This window comes from Diuraphis noxia, unplaced genomic scaffold, assembly GCF_037042655.1.
Source record: "Diuraphis noxia isolate RWA-SAM2 unplaced genomic scaffold, SU_Dnox_SAM2 contig0004, whole genome shotgun sequence".
Classification (NCBI taxonomy): Eukaryota; Metazoa; Arthropoda; class Insecta; order Hemiptera; family Aphididae; genus Diuraphis; species Diuraphis noxia.
Genome location: NW_028301714.1, coordinates 48,431,308 through 48,452,450, shown reverse-complemented (window position 1 = coordinate 48,452,450; position 21,143 = coordinate 48,431,308). Strand labels below are relative to the sequence as shown.

Here is a 21,143-nt window from a genome sequence, read left to right as displayed (position 1 = left end):
TCAATAAAGAAAATAACGGTATGAAGTATTTGGTGAGTGACTGAGTGTTACTAGTGTTAATAGTTACTTAGAGTACTTACAAAGTTACAAACCTCAGCAATTAAAGTCTATCTTCTTGTTGTTTACATCATTTTAAATATCATCAAACAACCGTATCGAGACCCTACTATGACAATTTCAAGTGATGCCATTATTTAGCAATAATACAGCATATACATTTTTTTTATCGAAAAAAAATTACGATTACTTTGAATTGACGTTGGTGTTATTGTAACATTTTTTGTTTACTAATATTAGACGAGTTACCATGGCGACTCATAATAGTATGAACAACGATGATCAACGAAGTCTATTAGGTAAAGTAATATAACATTTTTCTAATGAGTTAGTCTGCGTACTTATTGTAAAACTGTTAAATAATATAATAAAGTTTTCATTGAATAGTTCATATATAATTATTTTACACTACCTGTAACATATTCAAACCATAAAAAATTTTTAAATTTGTTGTTAATCATCAAATTTAAAACTAAAACTTATTATTTTATTAAAATAATTTTGTTTGGTCGATTCTATAATGTATTTGTCGAGTAAGTGACTTGTTTTATGATTATAAATGTATAATACAATATTATTTCTTTTTTTTTCAAATATTTGTAGCTGCAGTAGTGTTCGTGAATCAATTACCATAGACCATAGTTTAAACTTTAAAGCATTAAATCATAGTCGCATACTCGCTTATGCTTAGTAATGTTTAGCACTATAGTACCTTATAAATTATTAGCACATAAAAAACCCTCAATTTTTAGAATTTTTTCAACGTTCTTTAATTATCCCAATGATACCAGCTAGTGTCTATGACGTCGATGAAGTGCACGAGCACGACACACCCGTATAGGTTACACCTACCTACTGCAATTACTACAATCTAAATATGTTTTAAGTGCTATTTGCCATATACTTACACATCTCTACAATGACCCATATTATATTATTTATTTATTCATATATTCGCATAAGAAAAATCTACCAATTTGAATAGATTATTTACTTATATATCCTATTGGTTAGCTATACTACAAATACGAAGTTTAGGTTTGCAATTATTTCACTTATTAAGGAACTCAATTTTTCTTATATATCGCATAAATCAAAGTTAAAACTACTCATATACACCTATCCTGCTAAACTACTTTATAGTTTACCCTTTGAACAAAATCTTACTAATCTAATCTATCCAGTATCCACCACAGTGGCGTACACAAGGGAAGGCCATTAGAGTCAGTCCCCTCCCATTGCTTTTTTTGGTTTTTGCTTACATTATGTAGGATGCACTATAATATAATATTTTGTTATATAATGATCTATCGAGCTATTGAATTTCGATAATTTTTTCAATACTAAATACCATTATAATTGTATTTTCGTTTATTTGTAGCAATTAGCAAAGTAATGTTTATTTGTTTGAAATGTTTGATGATGTCTATAATTATACTTAATTATTCATAGATACAATACTGGTTGGGGGATTTTCCACATTTCCCCTCGCATTTAGCTTTGTCGTTTCCAGCCTTCCTTTCAGAATTCATGTCTACACCACTGGGTATCCAATATCCATTGTATTTTTAAGCATTGTTAGAGTTCTGGGGTTCTGACCCCCCTCCCCCTAAAATTTTTTCATTTTACAAAAAAAATCTGATTTACTGTTTCAATACCCAGAGTCGATGATTATAGAGGTTGGTAATTTTTAATAGATATAAATTAAATTGTTAATTTACCTATTATTAACTATAATTTAAATAATTATATAAAATCTGTTACTCAAATTATTTAAATTGTTTATTATTATTTCAACTATTTACTCATCATGTAAAACCCTAGCCGAACTAAACTCCTGCATACGCTACTGTCATTAAGACGTATTCAGTAAACTGAGTGTATAGGCTATAGATAAATAGATAGCTAGCAATAACAACAATTTACACTGTTTGTAATCAAATGTTATTAGCTATTTTTATTTTGTTAATATCAATTGATATTACTTTTTTGGCATTTGGTACATGGTAGGATATAGACCGGGTGCCCGTGGTGGCAGTATCGTGATAAACTGTTCCCACCCAGCTCGGCCAGCCCTAGTTTTTTTCTGGCAAAAAAAAAGATATAGAAATATTTAATTTTGGTTAAATTAATAGTTAAAAATAATAAATGGTTATTACGTATTATTAAACTCAAAGTTTTCAAAATTAATTTAGTATGTTTAATATGTTTATATAAATTATATTGTCTGCTATTAACATTTTTCACATCATGCAATGCTATAACGTGTAGTATTATAAGTTATAACATTTTAATATTCTATAGGGACGTCGGTACACCTCGATTTTCTGTAAACACATATTATTTCATGCTTTAGCAAGTTTGTCTGTTTAATCCGTAATACTAACATATAAAACGTCATGTTACATTATCAGTCTGAAAATAATCAATTCATGTCGCCATAGTGTTAAAAATGGTTTATGTCATAAATCATAATATTTACTGTCTGTTCGTAAATAATAAAAACGTGTGAATTGCAAAACCGATAACAATTTTTGTATATTAAGACATACATTTTATGTCAAAATAGGTAATGTTATTTAAATATGTTTAGAGCCTATATGTATATTATCAATCGACAACTGTGATAAACGTCCTATATTATGTTCATGTATAAGTGCAATAACAAATCCAATATTGTGTTAACTGTGAAATATAAATTAAAGTTATTAAGTAAATTTGTTAAATTTGTTTTAAATTAGTGTAGGTATACGTTTATACTAACAAGCATGGGCGGATAGGCCTACCGGGCAACCGGGCATTTCCCGGGGGGGGGGGCGCTTCGTATTTCGATAATGGGGCCCTTTAATATCATAAATTATTAAATTCTTTTTCACGTGGGGCCCCTTTTTAAAATTTTCCGGTAGGCCAAAAATGGCCTATCCGCCCATGCTTACAAGTTACAATATACTTAATCATATGATTAAAAGAAAATTGTTACCAATTCTGTGATAAACATATTGTTATAAAAAATGTGAACTCTTATGAAATTAAATGTTTATAATCGATTTTTGATATTTTTCTTGTTATAGTTGATTAGTTATAATAACATAATATGAACAACCTTGTGTTCAATTTTCCTGCCATTTACAATAATATTATGATATGTATAATGTATATGTAATACATTTATTATAATTTTTCTAAAAATATATTTATTACACATAGGTATGTAGATTCCGTGTATAATCGATTTTCACGGTTTCAAAGTTCTGAGTCTAACCAACTTTGGACTATTACACTTAATACTATTCCTGCTCACGTATTAAGTAATAATACTGTATATACGTATAGTCATTACTATAATAAATTACATGACATTGTTTTAGATGTTGTTTCTTAATATTTTATTTAAAAGACAGCTAAATAACTGTACTAGTTTTATAAGATTAGTTTAAACTAGTTTTTATTATTTCAAATTATAAATATTTAAAAAAAAACATTTAGTATTAATAATTGTGAAATTATCGATATCAATTCCAATATTCTTATTAATCCCAAAATATGCGAACGTTTCCGTTTTTAAATATAAAAACTGAACATTATATGTGATAAATATTTTATTATAAAGATATAAAATTTAAATTTTGTAACCACTATTTTTTATTAAAACATTACTGATGAGTGACATTGGGCTACAAGGTTTTACAATTAATATAAGCTACTATTATGAGATCTAAAATTAAAATATTAACATTGAAGTTTTATAAGATATATGTGCTAAATTTAATTACGTAATACTCATTTTACTTGAAGATTAGTGGCTAAATATAATTAGGTTTATTAAGAAAATAACTAATTTAACATGCAAATACGTAAAATCAAGTAGGTACCTACAAAAAATATGTATGTCTTTATTATAATCCATTCCATTACTATATTTAAAAATATTATCACAATATTATTATTATGAAAAATATTTGACTACCATCCAAATTCATTGTATTTATTTTATATACGTAGGTACCTACCAAATATGTTACTTTAAAATTTTTAATTAGCATTACTTCAAAGTTCAAATGAGTTAAATAGATTTAGCAATTATTCTCTATTTGTATCTTATACTTAAAATATAATGTTCTCTTTGATTTAATGTCAGTTGTATTTTTAAATTATAAGCTGTTCCCAATTGCCAACTCTGTAACATACCAAATTTTATTGTCTTACATACAGATTCTATACTATTATTGAGTGTTCTCACTGATATGTTCATCTACATTTTCGTAAAAATAAAAAATTTTAGATGAATGTCAACAGTTGTTAAGGTTACGACATGCGATTAAAAAATTTTAAGAATCGCCATATTATTATAGCATAAAAGCTTGTTTGGGAGATGATATCGTACTTACTCTGCAATAATAACAAAAAATACATAGGCCTTGTACATACATTTTTATTTAACCTTCCAAACAATATATTTAATTTGTTAAAAAAAAATGCCCACTAAACATATTGAATAAATGTATAGGTAGGTACATAAGTACATTTACAAAATTTAAATGCGTGTATATATGTCATAACTATGAACTATATGGAAATTAAGTTCTTTTTTTCATTATAAAGTGTTACTGACATACAAGGTCATGAAACTTATTGATAATATAATAGAAAATAATAAAATATAACATGAAATTAAATTATGAACGGCCTAACTGATCTAACTTATTAGCTATTCACTTCTTTGAAACTATATCTCAATTTTATGAAAAAAGTAGTTGCGCGTTTAAAATTGCTTAAGATACCTAGATACTTGCTTATTTTTTCAATGCAAAGTATATTATTAAATAATAATTTACATTCATCACGTTATTTGTTTTTGTCTATTATTATTTTTTAAAGCAGTAAAAATGTTTCATTTTTCAACTTGATGGTAGTTTCTTGCCATTAATTTTCAAAATAAAATTGTATTTGTTGGGAGGGGGGTAGGTTGAACTTTTACTCCTACAGTACTACTCTATTATTCTGATGAATTTTATCATTTTTGAATATCTGAAAATAGCCACCAAGGAATTGTTTAAACAATATAATATATATACTGTAAAGTCCGATTACTCGTAATTCAAGGGCAATAAAAATAAATTCGATTTATGTTTTTATCGAGTTGTACACATCAAACAATATTTAAAAATATTTCAAGGAACAAGAAAAAAAATCATCTTATGGAGGCATCGCTTCATATAACCAGCTATATTAGCATTACATCATTCGCAGTTCTATTGTTTTCTTTTATATTTAGCTAAATATTATATGTACAACGTTTCTGTGTACCTGGTGGTACGTCATTATGTTTAGTTTCAAATATCGTGTAAATAAACATACATCCAAATAAGTAATGGGTACTTATACTTATAGATTCCTAGGAAATGTACAATACGAATTCCTAATTATTTACTATTTGCATAATATAATATTATCTATTCCCTATTGTATTTATTTTCGTGTTAAATATATATTATTCATGTATTAAATACATTAGTATGGTAAATGTCTACGTGTATGGTTTTAATAAGTAGTTTTAAGCTTAATAGACATTGTTAATTTGTGTGTTGAATAATTCAATTTTTCGACTTTAGGGAAGCATATTGGATAAGGCATGGTGAAGATAATTATATAATATCATATATTATTGTTCCACAATGTCGACGTTTTGTGCTGATGGTCTTATTCCAGCGAGATTTTTATGTCTCGTTGCTCATTTTGTAATGCTCATCATGGCTTTAAACCATAGGGTAAGACATAAAAAAATAAAATAAAAAACGTTATGCTAAATGAAATTATACTATATTATATTGAGTATAATACGTATGTATGTAGCGTTGACTTATTTGTTTGTTATTATGTTTAGATATACCAAAATCCTTCAGTATAACCACGAAGAAACACACAATTAATACTTCTACAATACAATTATAATTTTACCTAGCTTAAAGTTCATACTACACACACATTTGTGTTAAATAGTTTAACATTAGCTTAATAGTTATTCATTCCTACAATGTATTATGAATATTATGATCAATCCAAAGTGTAAACGCTCGGCCAATTACATGTATTATTATAAATTAAAATGTGTGCAAATATTGAAACCTGCCGCCTTGTTCCCAAACAATAATGTGTTGTATGAATGTTATATGATATATATAATCAATTTAATTCCAATCGTGTATCTATTGACGCACATCACAGCTCACTACTTAGATATATCAATTTAAGTTTTTATTCAAGGCTGCGAAAAAGAAAAATACTAATATGACGTCATAAACCATATAAAAGTATTACTTTAAAAAAAAAATCATAATCATTTGGTTTTTCAAATATCGTTCTAATCTGGCTGTTTTGATTAATAGTTTAAAATACGTTTAATAATTAGTTTAGTATGTATGTAATAATAGTGTTGCTGTGTATTCAAACACCGAAATTATATTATGCAACGACGCATACTGAGCTATTACATCCAGACCTATAGTCAAATGATGTATGCAACATAAGATAATATATAATACAATATGCATGTATATTTTTGGTTGCAGCATTTTTAATCTAATAACATCGATATGTCTTGTATAATCTGTAACCCAGTCTCTTTCTAGGTATATCTATAGTCTATACTACTCGTAAATTTTTAATAATTTTGTCAACGCTACATTCTTCGATTAAAATTTGGCATCACGTGTAAAATTATTTAATTAAGTTTGATGGAATTACGAATAATCACAATTACTTAGGAGCAAAACGTAAAAGCCTGTCTACCATATGATTATGACAACGACCTTTACATCGAACAAGACAAAAGGTAAATTTAAAAAAAAAAACGGCTAATAGGTACCTGCCAAAAAGAAATATTTATAAGATATATTGTTTGTTAGTTTATTTATTATGTTAATTGATGCACTTTTTCTGTATCGTATAATGTTTCCACTGTAAACATTAAAATATTTAATTTCATGCTTCATTGCCACTATATTAGACGATACCTTGCTGTACTACTAGCTGTATAATAGCTTTGTATAATATTAAACACAATTTATTAAACATCAAATAAAGAAAATATAATATACATTATTGTATTGGCGCAACATAACATAATTCAGCCGAAAAAATCATTAGCACGACACTGCCATTCTTCGGTTATGTTTTGCACATAAAATACTTTAAAGTTTCTATTATCAATATCTTTGAAAACATATCAAAATATTACATTCAAGTTATTAAATTTATATTTTTAAATTGTAAAAAATGCCGAAACTGTAAGGCAGTACCTATCTGTCACTGTAAATACTCTTTCGTAACTTTCCTTCTTCTACTCTTTATTTCATCTTTCTTTTATCTTTGATAACCTACTATAATATACAGGGTGTCCCACAGAGATCTGACATTCTGACAAATGAAATAACTTTTGTTCTAATCAATATTTTTTAAAAATGTCTTTTAAATATAATCCATAGACACTTGCGCTACATTTTTAGAATACATTTTTTATTTTTTATTTTTAATACTGAAAATAAAAAATTTAAAAATTGATAAAAAATTTTTTCGAAATATTCAATAGAGCCAATTTTAAATCTGATTTTTAGAAAAATTTATGTGGTAAAAACACTTATTTAAGTCAAATGATTGATTTTTTTAAATATCAATATTTTCGTTAGGTAAATTATACTAATTTATAGTTTATACATCACATATTATTAAAATAAATACAATAAAAAAAATAATTAGATTTTAACATGCACTTATTTAAAAATGTTCTTATAAAATATTTTTAAAAAACTTTATTATTATTTGAAATTATTCAAGGTTTCTAACATAAACTAGATCGTAATTTACTTAACGAAAATATTGATATTTAAAAAATTTTTAAAAAATCAGCCATTTGATTTAAATAAGTGTTTTACCATATAAATTTTTCTAAAAATCAGATTTACAAATTGGCTATATTGAATATTTCGAAAAAAAATTTTATCAATTTTTAAGTTTTTTATTTTCAGTATTAAAAAATAAAATTCACCCTTTCTAAGTTTTAAAAAGTAATTATATTAATATGATGAATTTAGAAATAGTATGTAGTATGAATACCATGTTACAATTAGCAATAGCATGCTAGTATGTTACTTCATTTTTTGATTTTTTCCCCTTAAATAATAGACTAATAATTGTCATTTCGTTGTTTGATTATTATTTATTTCATTGAGAGGACCTGATATCCGCATGTGTTGCTTCCGTCTTACAAGTGCGTAACATCATAGAAAATTTTACACTCAGCAGATCACTCTTTGCTCCGGTAGTTTAAAAGTTAGAGTGAATTGATCTCTTATAAAATTTTAAGTTAAGAATATTATTGATCTCGCGGGATTTTTACTATATTTTAATTTTGAAGCGAGTTATAAGTTATTTAAGATGTACAAAAATTCTTACCTTTAAATTTTATAAGGGGTCAATTCACTCTAACATTTAAACTAACGAAGCTAAATGTGATCTGCGGCTGAGCGTAAAATTTGCCATGTTACGCACTTGTAAGATGGAGACAACAAATGCGGTCTTCTTAAGAATATTATGCACATTGCACATGTTATTTTTTTTTTATCGAATTTCACTTATTTTACTCGAAACAAGTAATATACATAATAATTAATATATTGATAATAATGATAAAATGAAATACTTGATTCTTATTGATATATAATATATATATTATATGTCAGGGTAATTTATTCTTTACATCCATAGGTTGATGATTGGTTACACGCTTTCAATTGGTTTCATTGGTATCGAAATATTTGGATTTATGAGTGGTATAACAATGTTTTCTCCAACAAACGGGTTTATATGTATCCTTTTTTCTTTATATTTTTTGTATATTTTTGAATACTTATAACAAATCTTTTTTTTCTGAACTTTCTAATCTCAGCTATGATTTGCCATGGCGTAGCTACCATTATGATGTTTTATTTTCTTCAAGATTTGTGGAGTTGTGAAATGTTTTGGTCCGTGTTTTTTTTATGCAGCATAATACCGTGTTCAATTGAACTAATTATGATAAGCTATTCCTTTATAATGAAAAAATGATGACATTCTTCTGAAAATTTAATGTATATACTTTTATATGGAACATTTTGATTGTATTATGACTTTTTTTAAACAGTTTTTGCTATAGAAATAAAAATTATGCTATTATTATAATATGTTAATTTTATATGCTGTGAAAATTCTTTAATTATTAATATTATATAATATTTATATTAGATACAACTTCGAGGATTCAAACCCTTAAAAATGTATTGTTAAATTAAATTATTAATTATTATTATTAATTTTTTATCAGAATGATAAAATTTAAATCGTTATAATAGTCATTTTTTACTCGTTAATGTATTTTCAGAAAAATTTATATATTGAAATAACTATTGAACTGCACACATCATTTGTACATAATCATAAAGAAAAATACCGAAAGAACCCAAAAAATATTTCATATTCCCACGGATTTAAATTACGATTTTTATCTTATATAAGAATCCGTACACAATTTGATATAAACAATGTTGTTTTATAATAATTCAACATAAAAAAATGCTTTTGAAACTTTAGTTTAATGTCAGTTATTATTAATCAAGTAAGTAACAAAATAAGAAAAATTATAAAATGAAATATTTTAATTATAGATGAATACTTCGAGTCCATCACCAAAAAATTAAATGTGATATTAAATTATTTATTAAGCAAATAATTATTTCTCTCATGATTTAACTTTAACCCACTTCAACTGGTGTTCTTAAATAATAAGCATTCATGATTTCATGAGTACAGTAATGCGAAATGTGTTCTCTTATACTATATAATATATATAGTTTATGATTGGATGTATTATAATTATCTTATTTATTATTGACAATCATTATTTTTTCACCAAAATTATTCTCTAATATAAAATTAGTAATTACCTACTAGTTACTCTGATAGTTGGACACATTATTAATATAATATCAACTTCAAATCACACGTAAGTGCAAAATAAATGATATTTACTGTAAATAAATTAGTTTATTTTTTTTTTTATCCGCAAAAGCTTCAACAACTACAATGAATACAATTATTAATTTATGAGCGGCTACATTTTTATAATTATGGTATATTTTTATCATTTTCTAGAAGTTTGAGTAAATTAAAATAATTCATTTTTGTGGACTGTTATAGTTTTTAGTTTGTTACAGCAAAAGAATGAAATGTACGAGTATAACTTACTGTGTAAGTCATATTATATGCTATAATATGTTATGGCTATAATGTAATTGGTAAGCACCTATACCTATTGTTATAAATAATATTAGTGATTATAAAAAATATCTGGAAATAGGGAAAATTTACCTGATTTCCCCAAAATATAAATATCGTATACAACTTTAAGTTACAACCTATTTTATTATTTATCAAAGAATTATTTCTCAATATTTAATCAGTTTCAAGTATAAATATTATTTCATGATTGTACATTAGAGTACAATATATTGTCTTCGTATGATTAAAATAAATTTTATAACATTTATGACTTGATAAGTATATTATGTTTACCTATCTAATTACTGATAGTCTTTTTCCATCATCATTCATCAACAAACCAGACATAATAATCCGGTAATCTGTTTAGGCTCTAGAAATTCTCAATATTTTATAAAATTTAGTTTTAAATGTGAGTATATTTTGTTGGTTGAGCGCAGCTAGAAATTTGTCAGAATCGGTTGGATGTATTTCGGCTAACTAAATAGTATGCTTTCAAAATTCCTCAGTGGTGTCACGACTACTACATCAATACAACCATTATAGTTTTTTTAATCGATGGCCACATAATATTTAATTCAGATATTGTAGCCGCTAGCTATATGCCTGTGTAATGTAATTGTCCTTACTTTTTATCAGTAAACTTTATTAGTTTAAACGTTTAGTACTTACAAAGTTACAACTTAACATTTATAAAGAATAAATGCTTATATTATATAGATGAGTAGATGTATTATTCTTCATTGTATAATAATTAAAAAAAAAAAAAAAAAAAAACACGATGAAATATTTTAATAACTATATAAACGTAATTATATTTACGAAAACTCACTGTTTAGTCCGACGTTGTCTATGCCAAATAAATGTATATCATAATATTATAATTTGCATATTCCTACTAATTATAATTGTAAATACCTAATGTAATATAAACCAATTTAATCCGTTCAAATTATAACAATTAATAAACATATTGGTTTTATGTAGTCAGTCTACAAACTTGAATTTGTGAACTACGCTTTACCTATCTATAGGGGTTAAAACAACATTAAAAATTACTCTGCGATATACTCTAGCTGTAAATATAATATTATAATATAATAAAATAATATATTTATTTGTTTATTCAAACATACGGACGTAAATTCTATTATAGTTTTTAAAAACCTTGGTACGAAAAACATATACAAATTAGTGTACAAAAAGTGAAAAAGATTACAATACCAAAAACATAAAACTATTTAGTATTTCAACTAATGTTATGAAAAAAGGTTTAAAATATATTATAGTGGTACACTATAAAGATAATAGAAAAGTTACATAAAATCAAGGGGTACATGTTACCAGCAACCATCATCAAGAGGGATTAGCTAAGGAATTTAAAGTATATTTTTTTAAATGGTTTAGAGTTTCTGATGTATTTGTATTTCAGGACGATGAATAAAGTCTAATAATAATTTATGAAGAAATCTTGATAGTAAAAGCATTTGACGTTCATTGAGTGGCAAAAAATAATGACAATATTTTACTTTAATAACTTTGGGGAGATTTGTGAATATTACATTTAAAGGAGATAAAACGAACAAAAATATTTTGAACAAATTCTAGGGTCATTGAGTTTTGTTTTAATAAATTATTTATCAAAATGACAGAGCAGTATTCTAAATGGGAAGAAACAAGGGAGCAATATAGAATTTTCAAGGGAATTTAGGATCAATTTATGAGCCAAAAGTGCGCTTAATAAAGCCCAAATTACTCATAGCTTTATTCTTTGTCGTCTCTGCAAGGAGAACAAATTTAATATAGAATCAAAAATAATACCTTCCTAAATACTTAAATTGAGAAACAAGCTTGATATTAGAGTTTTTTTTAATTTTTTTTATTTATTGAAGTAATCTACAATCCATACATTGTTTGTATATTGAGTAGGTAGTTTGATAATAAATTGACATTTACAATTAACATGAATAATTAGAATAGGGAGGAAACCCAGTGGTAACATCTTATATGATATTAGAGTTAGAACTAAAATATTGATACTTAATTGGGTTTTTTTACCAAATAAAAATGCATAAATTTACATTTATTAACATTCAGAAATAAGTAATTATTACTATTTTATATTAACTTAGCATCATCAAAAAATAGAAAGATGTTAGAAGTTTTATGATATTAGGGAGGTCATTAGTAAAAATATTAAACAGAAATGTAGATAGATGCGGTCACTCTGAGGAACGCCAGAAGAAATTGGAGTATTATGTTTTTTGGTATGGACAAATTATTGTAAGATATTTCGGCATAAAACCAAATAGATTATTTGCACATATATATATATATGTATATATTATTATATTTTTCGACCACACACACTCGCGCGTGCAGACTTAAGTAAAAATGCACGGCATGGTTATGGTGGCGCCCAAGGAAATATTATTAAATATTGCAGGACTTATTCGTCATAGTTTAATAATTTTAATGTCGTGAAATCGAGAAGATAACGTATGACTATAGTTCGAGGGTGATGATAAAAATTGGACTCTCGCAAATAAATAAATGAATGAATACTCGATATGTGTGCCTCATCCGCCAGTAAGTTGTAAATCCTCGAAGGATCTCGAGTGTGCTATAATAAATCAAAAGCAATAAAACTTTACTATTGGGACATATTTTTTAAATTTTTTTTTTTTACTTCGAGTAGTATTTACCTGTTTTCACATACTGAGTAATACCATAATATTCCAATATTATTTTAGTATTTAGTCACACACCACACTTTGGTATTTTATAATACTCGCATTGAATCATTAAACTTAAATGTAAATATCTATTGTTTTGTTTTATTACTATAGATTTTTTATTCGTTGGTCGCTAAATTAATTATCCATCTGACAGTTATTGACAAAAATATTTTTTTTATATTATAGTATATTTCACATATTATAATTTATACATGACCCTCATATATTAATATGATATAACTGACAGGGGCGTGCCTAGGGGGGGGGGGTTTGGGTGTTCAAACAGTTATTAACTGTAAACGTTGATGTCTATAGTTGATACATATAGGAAAAAAAATAAGCGGGTAAGTCGGGGATATCGCTCTGCTGTATACAGTAGGTTACAAGTGGTTTACTGTAATGGATGGAATTAAATTTGAATCCAATGATATTATATCATAGTACAGCAAAACCTCGCTAAGACGGAAACCCCGGTATTACTGAAAATTTTTTTGGTCCCGTTTCAAATTACATATAATTTTATCCCGCTAAGACGGAAACTTCGCCAAGCCGGAAACGGACACATTTTTGTAATGAAAGTTGATGAAAACCCTCTTATGTTTCTTCTTATCGAGGTTTTACTGAATACGAAAAACGATTCTCAGCGGAGACAGTTTATCTATCTAGGATATATTATAGATTATTAAAAATTTTCAAATCTTAGATTTAAAAAGATCATTTATTATGAATTTCTAGCTTAAAATAATTTGCGAATTTCCGTGATTTTTATGTATGTTGTCAAAATTCAAACTTTGAATGCTTGTAAAAAAAATTGTGTCTATGAATTTATTATATTTTTCAACTGTTATCGTAAAAATATGTTAGAAGCCTTGTATTGAATTTTCAAGATTTTCTACCCAACAAATTAATTTTTATCGATATTAATTTAAAAAAAACTAATAATGATCGAAAATAGCATAGCTAGCCTATAAATAGTTCAACTTAAGTCGAAATTTTTTGGAAATTGCATGGTGGATAGAATATACTTAAATAAATATTCGGAGAACATTTCATATATCTATGGTCATTTGTTTTAAAGTTACATGAAAAACCAAAATCGATTTGTCGGAAACTGATTGTTTCCCGTTTTTCCCTTAATTTTTAGTTTGTTTTTCCCGATAATTTAGAAAAATATTAAGAAGTATTTACTTTTGACCCCCCCCCCCCCAAAAAAAAAAAAAGTACCAACTATAATGATTCACTTTCTAATCGAACGAGGTACTGAAGTCGAAAATCGAAGCACTTTTACTGCCCCAAAACGTGATGATAGACACAAAAAAACACACACATATCATGGTAAAATCAATATATTTCTCGCTCGACTCAGAATCTAATATGCATTGGCATTCAACTTTTGATACACGTGATACAATAAACATAATAAGTAATGCGAATAATGATATTAATTATATTATAATCGAATCTTGGTTTAATCAAAAACTATTAAAATATATAATATTGTTCAAGATATTATGAAACATTGAACATATATTAGTAAAAATATAACTATAGAATAAAATAAAATATTTTTGCGAAGTAAAATATAAATACCTATATCCTATATGAATAGAAACATTAACTAAAAATTAATTAATATATTTTTGATATAATTACATACAGTTTATGATACTCTATATTTATATTATATTTATATATTTATATTTATTTATTTTACCACTATTTTTAAAATGTTTTGTTACTATTAAATTATCCATTGCTTATGATAATGTATAAGAACTAAGAAACAATCATATTTAATAACTTTTCAGACACGTCCAATATGGAAAATGAAATGGTAATAAATGAGGATAATCAGAAAAAAGAACTATGTCCAAATTACTTACTAGATGATCAAGAACACATTAACAAAGTAATACATTTGTATTAATTTACTTTTAACAGATATATTTGTGTATTAATATTTTTGATTTTTGATTTTAGACAACTAAAGTCTCATGGGTTTTAGTCATAACAACCATAAGTATTAGTTTAGGGTGTTCAATTCCTGCCGGGTACAACACTGGAGTAGTAAATGCCCCGGCAGAAGTTAGTGTTCTAGTTCAATTTAATTTAAGCTGAAATTGTAACGCTTTTATTTAACTTCTTATATTTAATATAAATAAATGATGAGTTAAGACGAAAATTAACAGACTATGACAAAAAAAAAATTGAAACTTATAGATATTGAAACAATGGTGTAATGAAACGATCGTTCATCGCTATGCAGTACAACTTTCACCTGCTCAACTTGATGTCCTTTGGTCTATACTAGTTTCCATATTCTTGGTTGGTGGCATTATCGGTGGTGTAGCTGGTGGTAAATTAGCAAATGTATTGGGCAGGTAAGTTATTTTATAGCTGTAGTTATTTTAAATGCCGTACTTTTATGTAGTGCAATATTACTCGGCCATTTAATTTTGATCCAACTGTGGAGGTACGGATTTTCCAACTATAGGTGAGAGCATTATGCTTGCACCATAACACCCTACCATGTTAACTATATAATCTTCATGATTACTCTCTAACTTCCACAGAACGCCGTCATTGTCAACGTCTATATGTGTTATTGTACGACAATCTACACTTTTCTTTACCTAAAATTAATATTACCTTTGATACTGACAGTAAGTTGATATTGGTATTGCACTAGACTATGTATTAATTATCAGGTATTATATTATTATTATGTTAAGTGATATAGCTGGTATGAATTTACCACTTTCATGTTTTCTTCTAAAAAACTTTCTTTTGTGTCCCAGCTGTATAAATGGTTAATTCCTTTTATTCGAAAATACATTACTGATCCATATGCTGCTCCTAAAACTACCATTTTGCAAGGTTTCCGTCCTACGTCAATTATACATTTCGGATTGATCCGTTTTTGTAAGTCTTTGGTGCGCACCTTAAACATATTCGTGCTTGACAAATATGTGAAATATAGGTAATTAGAACTAAAATTTTCAATCAAGACTAGGTAAAACACATCTTCGGTAGAAAAATCTATACAAGTTGAAGTCGCAGAATATGGCAATTTTACTCTGTAGCCTTCGTTAACTTGAACGTTCCACACAATAATTGAACGAGTACCTCCGTCTCCGATATAAATTATTGGTTTATTACTGCTTACATTATCATATTCAACAACTAAGTATTGTAGTCGACTGCGTGTGCGACAAATTAACGGTCTAAGTGGTATGCTATGTACTATCTGAAATATTTGAAAGAATATATATATTATTTTTTAAATTTTGTACCTACTGAATTAACAATTAAACTAAAAACTTTGCTTGTAATATTACATATAATACAGTTTTTTGGCATTCTAATAAGTAAATATTTATCATTCGAATAAGAGTATAGTGCATACATGTTGATACAATAGGCTTACCGTGAACACAACAATGTTAGAGTCAACCTCAAACTAGCTGACAATCTCTACGAAGCTCTTGGTCCTGACCCCGACAACACTCAGAAGATATTTACCTTTTTAAAATTAACTAAATTATATAACTTAATCTAAACACACCTTCACACCCCAAGCTTGAATTGTATAAATATCCCTCCTTTATCACCATATGTTAAATTTAACTTCAGCCAATAATCTTTGTTGTTGCGGCTTAATTTTAAATAAAAAAAAAAAAAAAAATAGGCTTACGTTTATTTTCTTGCTATTACGGTATAGGCATAACATTACAAAACCTATATTTGCTTTCGACAAAAAATATTTCAATAGTAAAAACGAGATCAAATCGCATTGTATTAATCATGTTAACGCTGATGTCATATTATTATGTTTACATAAACAAAACAAATAAATCTGAACGTAAGAATTGAAAATAATATTTTTCTATGAGTAAGGTTTTTAATAAATTATAATTTATATATACGCACTGCATTTCTATGATATGTAAATACTAATTGACTGGAGTATAGAATATAACCATAAAACAGATGTATACCTTAACTTTTATATCTATGACTCGGTGGTTATAAATATTATTATGTGATATTTTACTATTTTATAACCTACACGTCCATCTCCATAGTCAATCCCCAATATTTTTGCATCGGATTCTGTCTTAGTGACTTCGTCTAAGGTATTTATAATTCCTATATCCAATACCCAAACTATACCATTTTGACCCATGTATATGTCTATGGCATTTATAATGGATTTATTGTCGTCACCAACATTTTTCTCTAAGTTAGGGAACGGTCGCACATAGTTGTAGCATTCGTCTTTATCGTAGAGCATTAATTGACTCAATGTGAATGGCACACCTTCCCTAAATCATTAGATTTTATAATTTATCTAAATATTAACGTTTACATAGTGTTTATACATAATTTTTTAGCTTATTTTAAAAGACATATGAACTATAAGTTTTACTTGTAACGTGGTGAAACCAAAATCACTTGGTTTCCACAAATTTGAAACCTAGTAAAAATGATATTTTTTGGTATACAGCGTTTGTCATGTAAATAATCGGCTTCCGTCTTTTTATTTGGCCATTCAATATAATGTCCATTTAACATGTGTGGCTTGAAAATATTTGAAACATTACGTACTATATTTTGAGAAATAACGTAGATATTGGCATAACACATAATGAATAAACCAAAATAAAGTCTCATAATATTATCATTAATTCCAATGTAAAATACGTGTTAATAGAACACATCATATTTTATGTACTTTGAATGATTGATTGAAAATATCAGACTTACCCACTTCATATAATGTTGCTTTGGTTACAAAACAGATAATCTTAATCTAATAAAATTAACTATGGGTACTATAGCTATAATAGGCATAAATGTGTTTTATTTTCGCCAGTGATGTTACAATATAAAATACAGTTTATTTTAATCTAAAAAATCTAAAATAACATATGTCATATACAAATGGTAATATATGGTAATAAATTATGGTGCACATAATATTGGTATTCTTTCTGATATAAAAATAGTTAATATTTAATAAAAATTCCAGTTTACTTAATATAATTTGTTTTTTTTTTTTCTAGGAAAGGAACTTTACAATTTATATACCTGATTAATTTAGTATCTGGTATTCTATTTTTTAGTTCTAAATCATTAGCTCTTGTAGAATTATTTTTTATTGCAAGACTTTTGTCTGGTCTATCCGCTGGTAAGTCTTATCATTAGTTATTTTGAATTATATTTAACATATTATATCAATATATGCCTATAATATTTAAGCTACATCCATATTGTTAACTATTTGTTCTAGGCCTCACAATGGCAATGGTTCCGATGTATTTACTAGAGTTATCACCTGCCAATAAAAGTGGTTTATTTGGTGTGATGTTTACAGTAGGTTTGAACTTTGGTGTGGTGTTGTCTCAGTTTTTAGGCCTTGGAAATATCTTAGGTTGGTCAATACTATATAGTTATTGATAAGAATGAATTCAATATAATATTATTTAACATTTTTCAAAATGTATTTATAGACTATAATCAATCAATTTTAATAATTACTATACTTTTCAATATTTTTTAGGAAATGATTCATCGTGGCATTACTTATTTAGCCTGTTTGGAGGTTTGGTATTTTTAGCCCTTCCTACTTTAAAATGTATTCCCGAGAGTCCTAAATATTTGTATACTGTTCGCAATGAACACAGCAAAGCATTATCAGGTATTACCTATTATTTGAACGTTAATAATAAATAACTTAACTTATACGACTATGTAATTATTAAATTTTAAAATACAAAATAGTTATTAAGAAATGTGATTTCATAACTTATTCATATTTTTCAGAACTAAGCAATTTAAGAGGAATGCCAATATCTGATATTAGTTGGGAATTAGAAAATTTACTTGTTTCTCCTGAAAGGTGGACGCTGAAAAGGGTTATCAATGAACCATCTAGCCGCAAAGCTATCATAATCACCTGCATAATAATGTTGGGTCAACAACTGTCTGGAATTAACGCAGTAATAATAATATGATAATACATAAACATTTTTGTGACTAAGAGAGAAAGAACGTTATTGGTAGTGACCTACGATTTTTTTTACCCTATCTTGGCTAATGCCTATGCTTTCCTTATTTAAAAGTCAAGTTGTACCAATTATTATTTAACGTTTTAATATTTCTACATTTCATAACTATATTTAAATAATTTTAGGTGTTTTACTATTCTACGTCGATGTTCAGAAACGCAGGCATGAGCACAGCTGGTGCTCAATATGGAAATCTAGGTGCAGGAGTAATAAACTTTACTGTAACTATTTTATCAACTATATTTATTGACAATTTTGGACGCAAAACATTGCTATTATTTAGCAGCATTATTTGTGTATTCATGCTTACGGCTTTAATGATTTCAATGATTTTATCATCCATTGTAAGAGTTGGCTTACTGATTATTCAATATACTCGTAATTTATTCTAATCGTTTAAAATAAATTTTTTCAGGGTACAATACCAGGAATTTCTTATTTGTTGATTGTATTTGTTATTGGTTACGTGTTATTTTATGGATTTGGATTAGGACCAATCCCGTTCTTTATTGGATCAGGTGAATTCAAATGTTTATTTTTTATTGTCAATATTACAAATTATAACCCGATCACTTTTTTTTTAGAATTAACTGATGTTGGACCCAGACCTATTATAATGTCAGCAATGAGTGTTGCTAATTGGTCTGGAAATTTTTTGGTTGGACTTACATTTCCTTTTATCACCCTTGTTCTCAAACAATACTCTTTTCTTCCATTCATCGTGTTCACCGTACTTTTAATCATATTTACATGGTAAGTGTCTAAAATAATGTAGGTACCTATTATATTGAATATAAATAAAAAAATTAAACATGCATTTATAAATATTATAGTGTATTTTTTAATAATAATATTATTGTTTATATTTTGCATAATCTGTATAGGAAAGTGGTTCCAGAAACCAAACAATCTTTCAACCATCAGAGTGCCGATACTGAATAAGACCCAAGATTTTATATGTTTCACTTTGATATTTGATGAAAATTTATTATTGCCTGTGATTTTATTATATATTATATATGCAAATACAAAAAACGTAATTTTTTGTTTGTTTATTCTGATTATTTATAAAAATATTGAGAATTTTTTACTTTTGATCCCCTAAAGTACCAACTAGAAAAAAAACACACACATCATGGTAAAATTTAAAACAAATTCTTTTTAATAATATAAAGGTAATAACTTAATCAGTTTACTTTGTCTACCTTATCCACTTTTAGTATTTTGTTTTGAATATATGATCAATACACGATATTTAAAACGTATTGTATAATTGATTCGTTATTATTTTTAAAAGTTAGAATATAAATTGAATAAATTGTAAGACATGTTTTTTTTTGTAATCATCATAAACTTTTGGTGGTAGGTACTGTAAAAATGTTTTAATCTTTAATTTTTAAGACGGTTTATGTTAGAAAATTGGATTTATCTGGTTTTGTGAGGTCAAAATAATATCCAGTACCTACTTTACAAATATGTAAACCTTTTTGTGGGGAATCTTACATTGAAATTATTAATTAATGGTTTATATAGGGAAAGTTTAGAGAATATTTTTACGAGTTTTTAACAAAACAAAATGTTTAAATGTTCGAGATTTTGATGAATTTTGTTAATGAACTTTTTCACTATCCCAAACTTTGACGACAGACAGAAAAAACATCTATATATAAAATCAATAATACATTCATTCGCTACACCTTAGGTACTATACACTAACAGGATATAAAATGAACACATTTCCGTAACATATACTATCATTTGTAATATCATAAACTAGCGAATAGTCATATCTCTCAATCATTGAAATTTGGTCTAATTTTAAAAATAAAACTTATTTACCGGTGGCCAATAGATCGCTGTGAGTATTTTTTAAATAATATTAAAAATTTCTGATTTTATGATTTAAATCTCCAAAGTTTTAATTATTTTATTATATTAATTACAATATATAAATATGTAATATATA

General features: G+C 26.4%; 3 protein-coding genes across 6 annotated transcripts; 2 read left to right on the top strand and 1 right to left on the bottom strand.

The window, feature by feature from the left end:
- The first annotated feature begins 216 nt into the window (after positions 1 to 216).
- Positions 217 to 9,273, top strand: LOC149056144 (transmembrane protein 107-like). The gene is made up of 5 exons (XM_089225226.1): positions 217 to 356; positions 5,670 to 5,825; positions 6,822 to 6,889; positions 8,821 to 8,921; positions 9,002 to 9,273. The coding sequence occupies exons 2-5, from the start codon at positions 5,733 to 5,735 to the stop codon at positions 9,157 to 9,159; spliced, it is 420 nt and encodes a 139-aa protein (XP_089081352.1). The 5' UTR covers positions 217 to 356; positions 5,670 to 5,732; the 3' UTR covers positions 9,160 to 9,273.
- Positions 217 to 20,217, top strand: LOC107167701 (solute carrier family 2, facilitated glucose transporter member 1-like). Of its 4 annotated transcripts, none has more exons than XM_089225225.1 (12): positions 217 to 356; positions 14,915 to 15,015; positions 15,087 to 15,191; positions 15,327 to 15,487; positions 18,173 to 18,297; positions 18,400 to 18,540; positions 18,670 to 18,807; positions 18,933 to 19,108; positions 19,303 to 19,398; positions 19,593 to 19,695; positions 19,762 to 19,930; positions 20,062 to 20,217. In XM_089225225.1, the coding sequence occupies exons 1-12, from the start codon at positions 308 to 310 to the stop codon at positions 20,117 to 20,119; spliced, it is 1,422 nt and encodes a 473-aa protein (XP_089081351.1). In that variant the 5' UTR covers positions 217 to 307; the 3' UTR covers positions 20,120 to 20,217. The 4 variants fall into 4 exon arrangements, with proteins under 4 accessions (XP_089081351.1, XP_015372353.2, XP_089081350.1 ...); XM_015516867.2 differs by having other exon boundaries at positions 19,303 to 19,521; XM_089225224.1 differs by lacking the exon at positions 217 to 356 and adding an exon at positions 523 to 590 and having other exon boundaries at positions 19,303 to 19,521.
- On the bottom strand, positions 15,488 to 17,780 carry LOC107167702 (yellow-related salivary protein M35-like). Its single transcript, XM_015516872.2, has 4 exons — positions 17,536 to 17,780; positions 17,176 to 17,431; positions 15,862 to 16,353; positions 15,488 to 15,739 (listed from the first exon to the last, which is right to left on the bottom strand). The coding sequence occupies exons 1-4, from the start codon at positions 17,778 to 17,780 to the stop codon at positions 15,557 to 15,559; spliced, it is 1,176 nt and encodes a 391-aa protein (XP_015372358.1). The 3' UTR covers positions 15,488 to 15,556.
- Positions 20,218 to 21,143: the final 926 nt, after the last annotated feature.

Coding starts and splice junctions, on each gene's coding strand:
- LOC107167701 (XM_015516867.2), top strand. CDS start 308: ATGGCGACTCATAATAGTATGAACAACGATGATCAACGAAGTCTATTA. Junction 18,541..18,669: donor AGGCCTTGGAAATATCTTAG/GTTGGTCAATAC, acceptor AATATTTTTTAG/GAAATGATTCATCGTGGCAT. Junction 19,931..20,061: donor CTTTTAATCATATTTACATG/GTAAGTGTCTAA, acceptor TAATCTGTATAG/GAAAGTGGTTCCAGAAACCA.
- LOC107167702 (XM_015516872.2), bottom strand. CDS start 17,780: ATGAGACTTTATTTTGGTTTATTCATTATGTGTTATGCCAATATCTAC. Junction 17,432..17,535: donor TTGGTTTCACCACGTTACAA/GTAAAACTTATA, acceptor CTAATGATTTAG/GGAAGGTGTGCCATTCACAT. Junction 15,740..15,861: donor TAGAAGAAAACATGAAAGTG/GTAAATTCATAC, acceptor TATTAATTTTAG/GTAAAGAAAAGTGTAGATTG.
- LOC149056144 (XM_089225226.1), top strand. CDS start 5,733: ATGTCGACGTTTTGTGCTGATGGTCTTATTCCAGCGAGATTTTTATGT. Junction 5,826..6,821: donor TCATGGCTTTAAACCATAGG/GTAAGACATAAA, acceptor ACAATTACTTAG/GAGCAAAACGTAAAAGCCTG. Junction 8,922..9,001: donor TCCAACAAACGGGTTTATAT/GTATCCTTTTTT, acceptor TTCTAATCTCAG/CTATGATTTGCCATGGCGTA.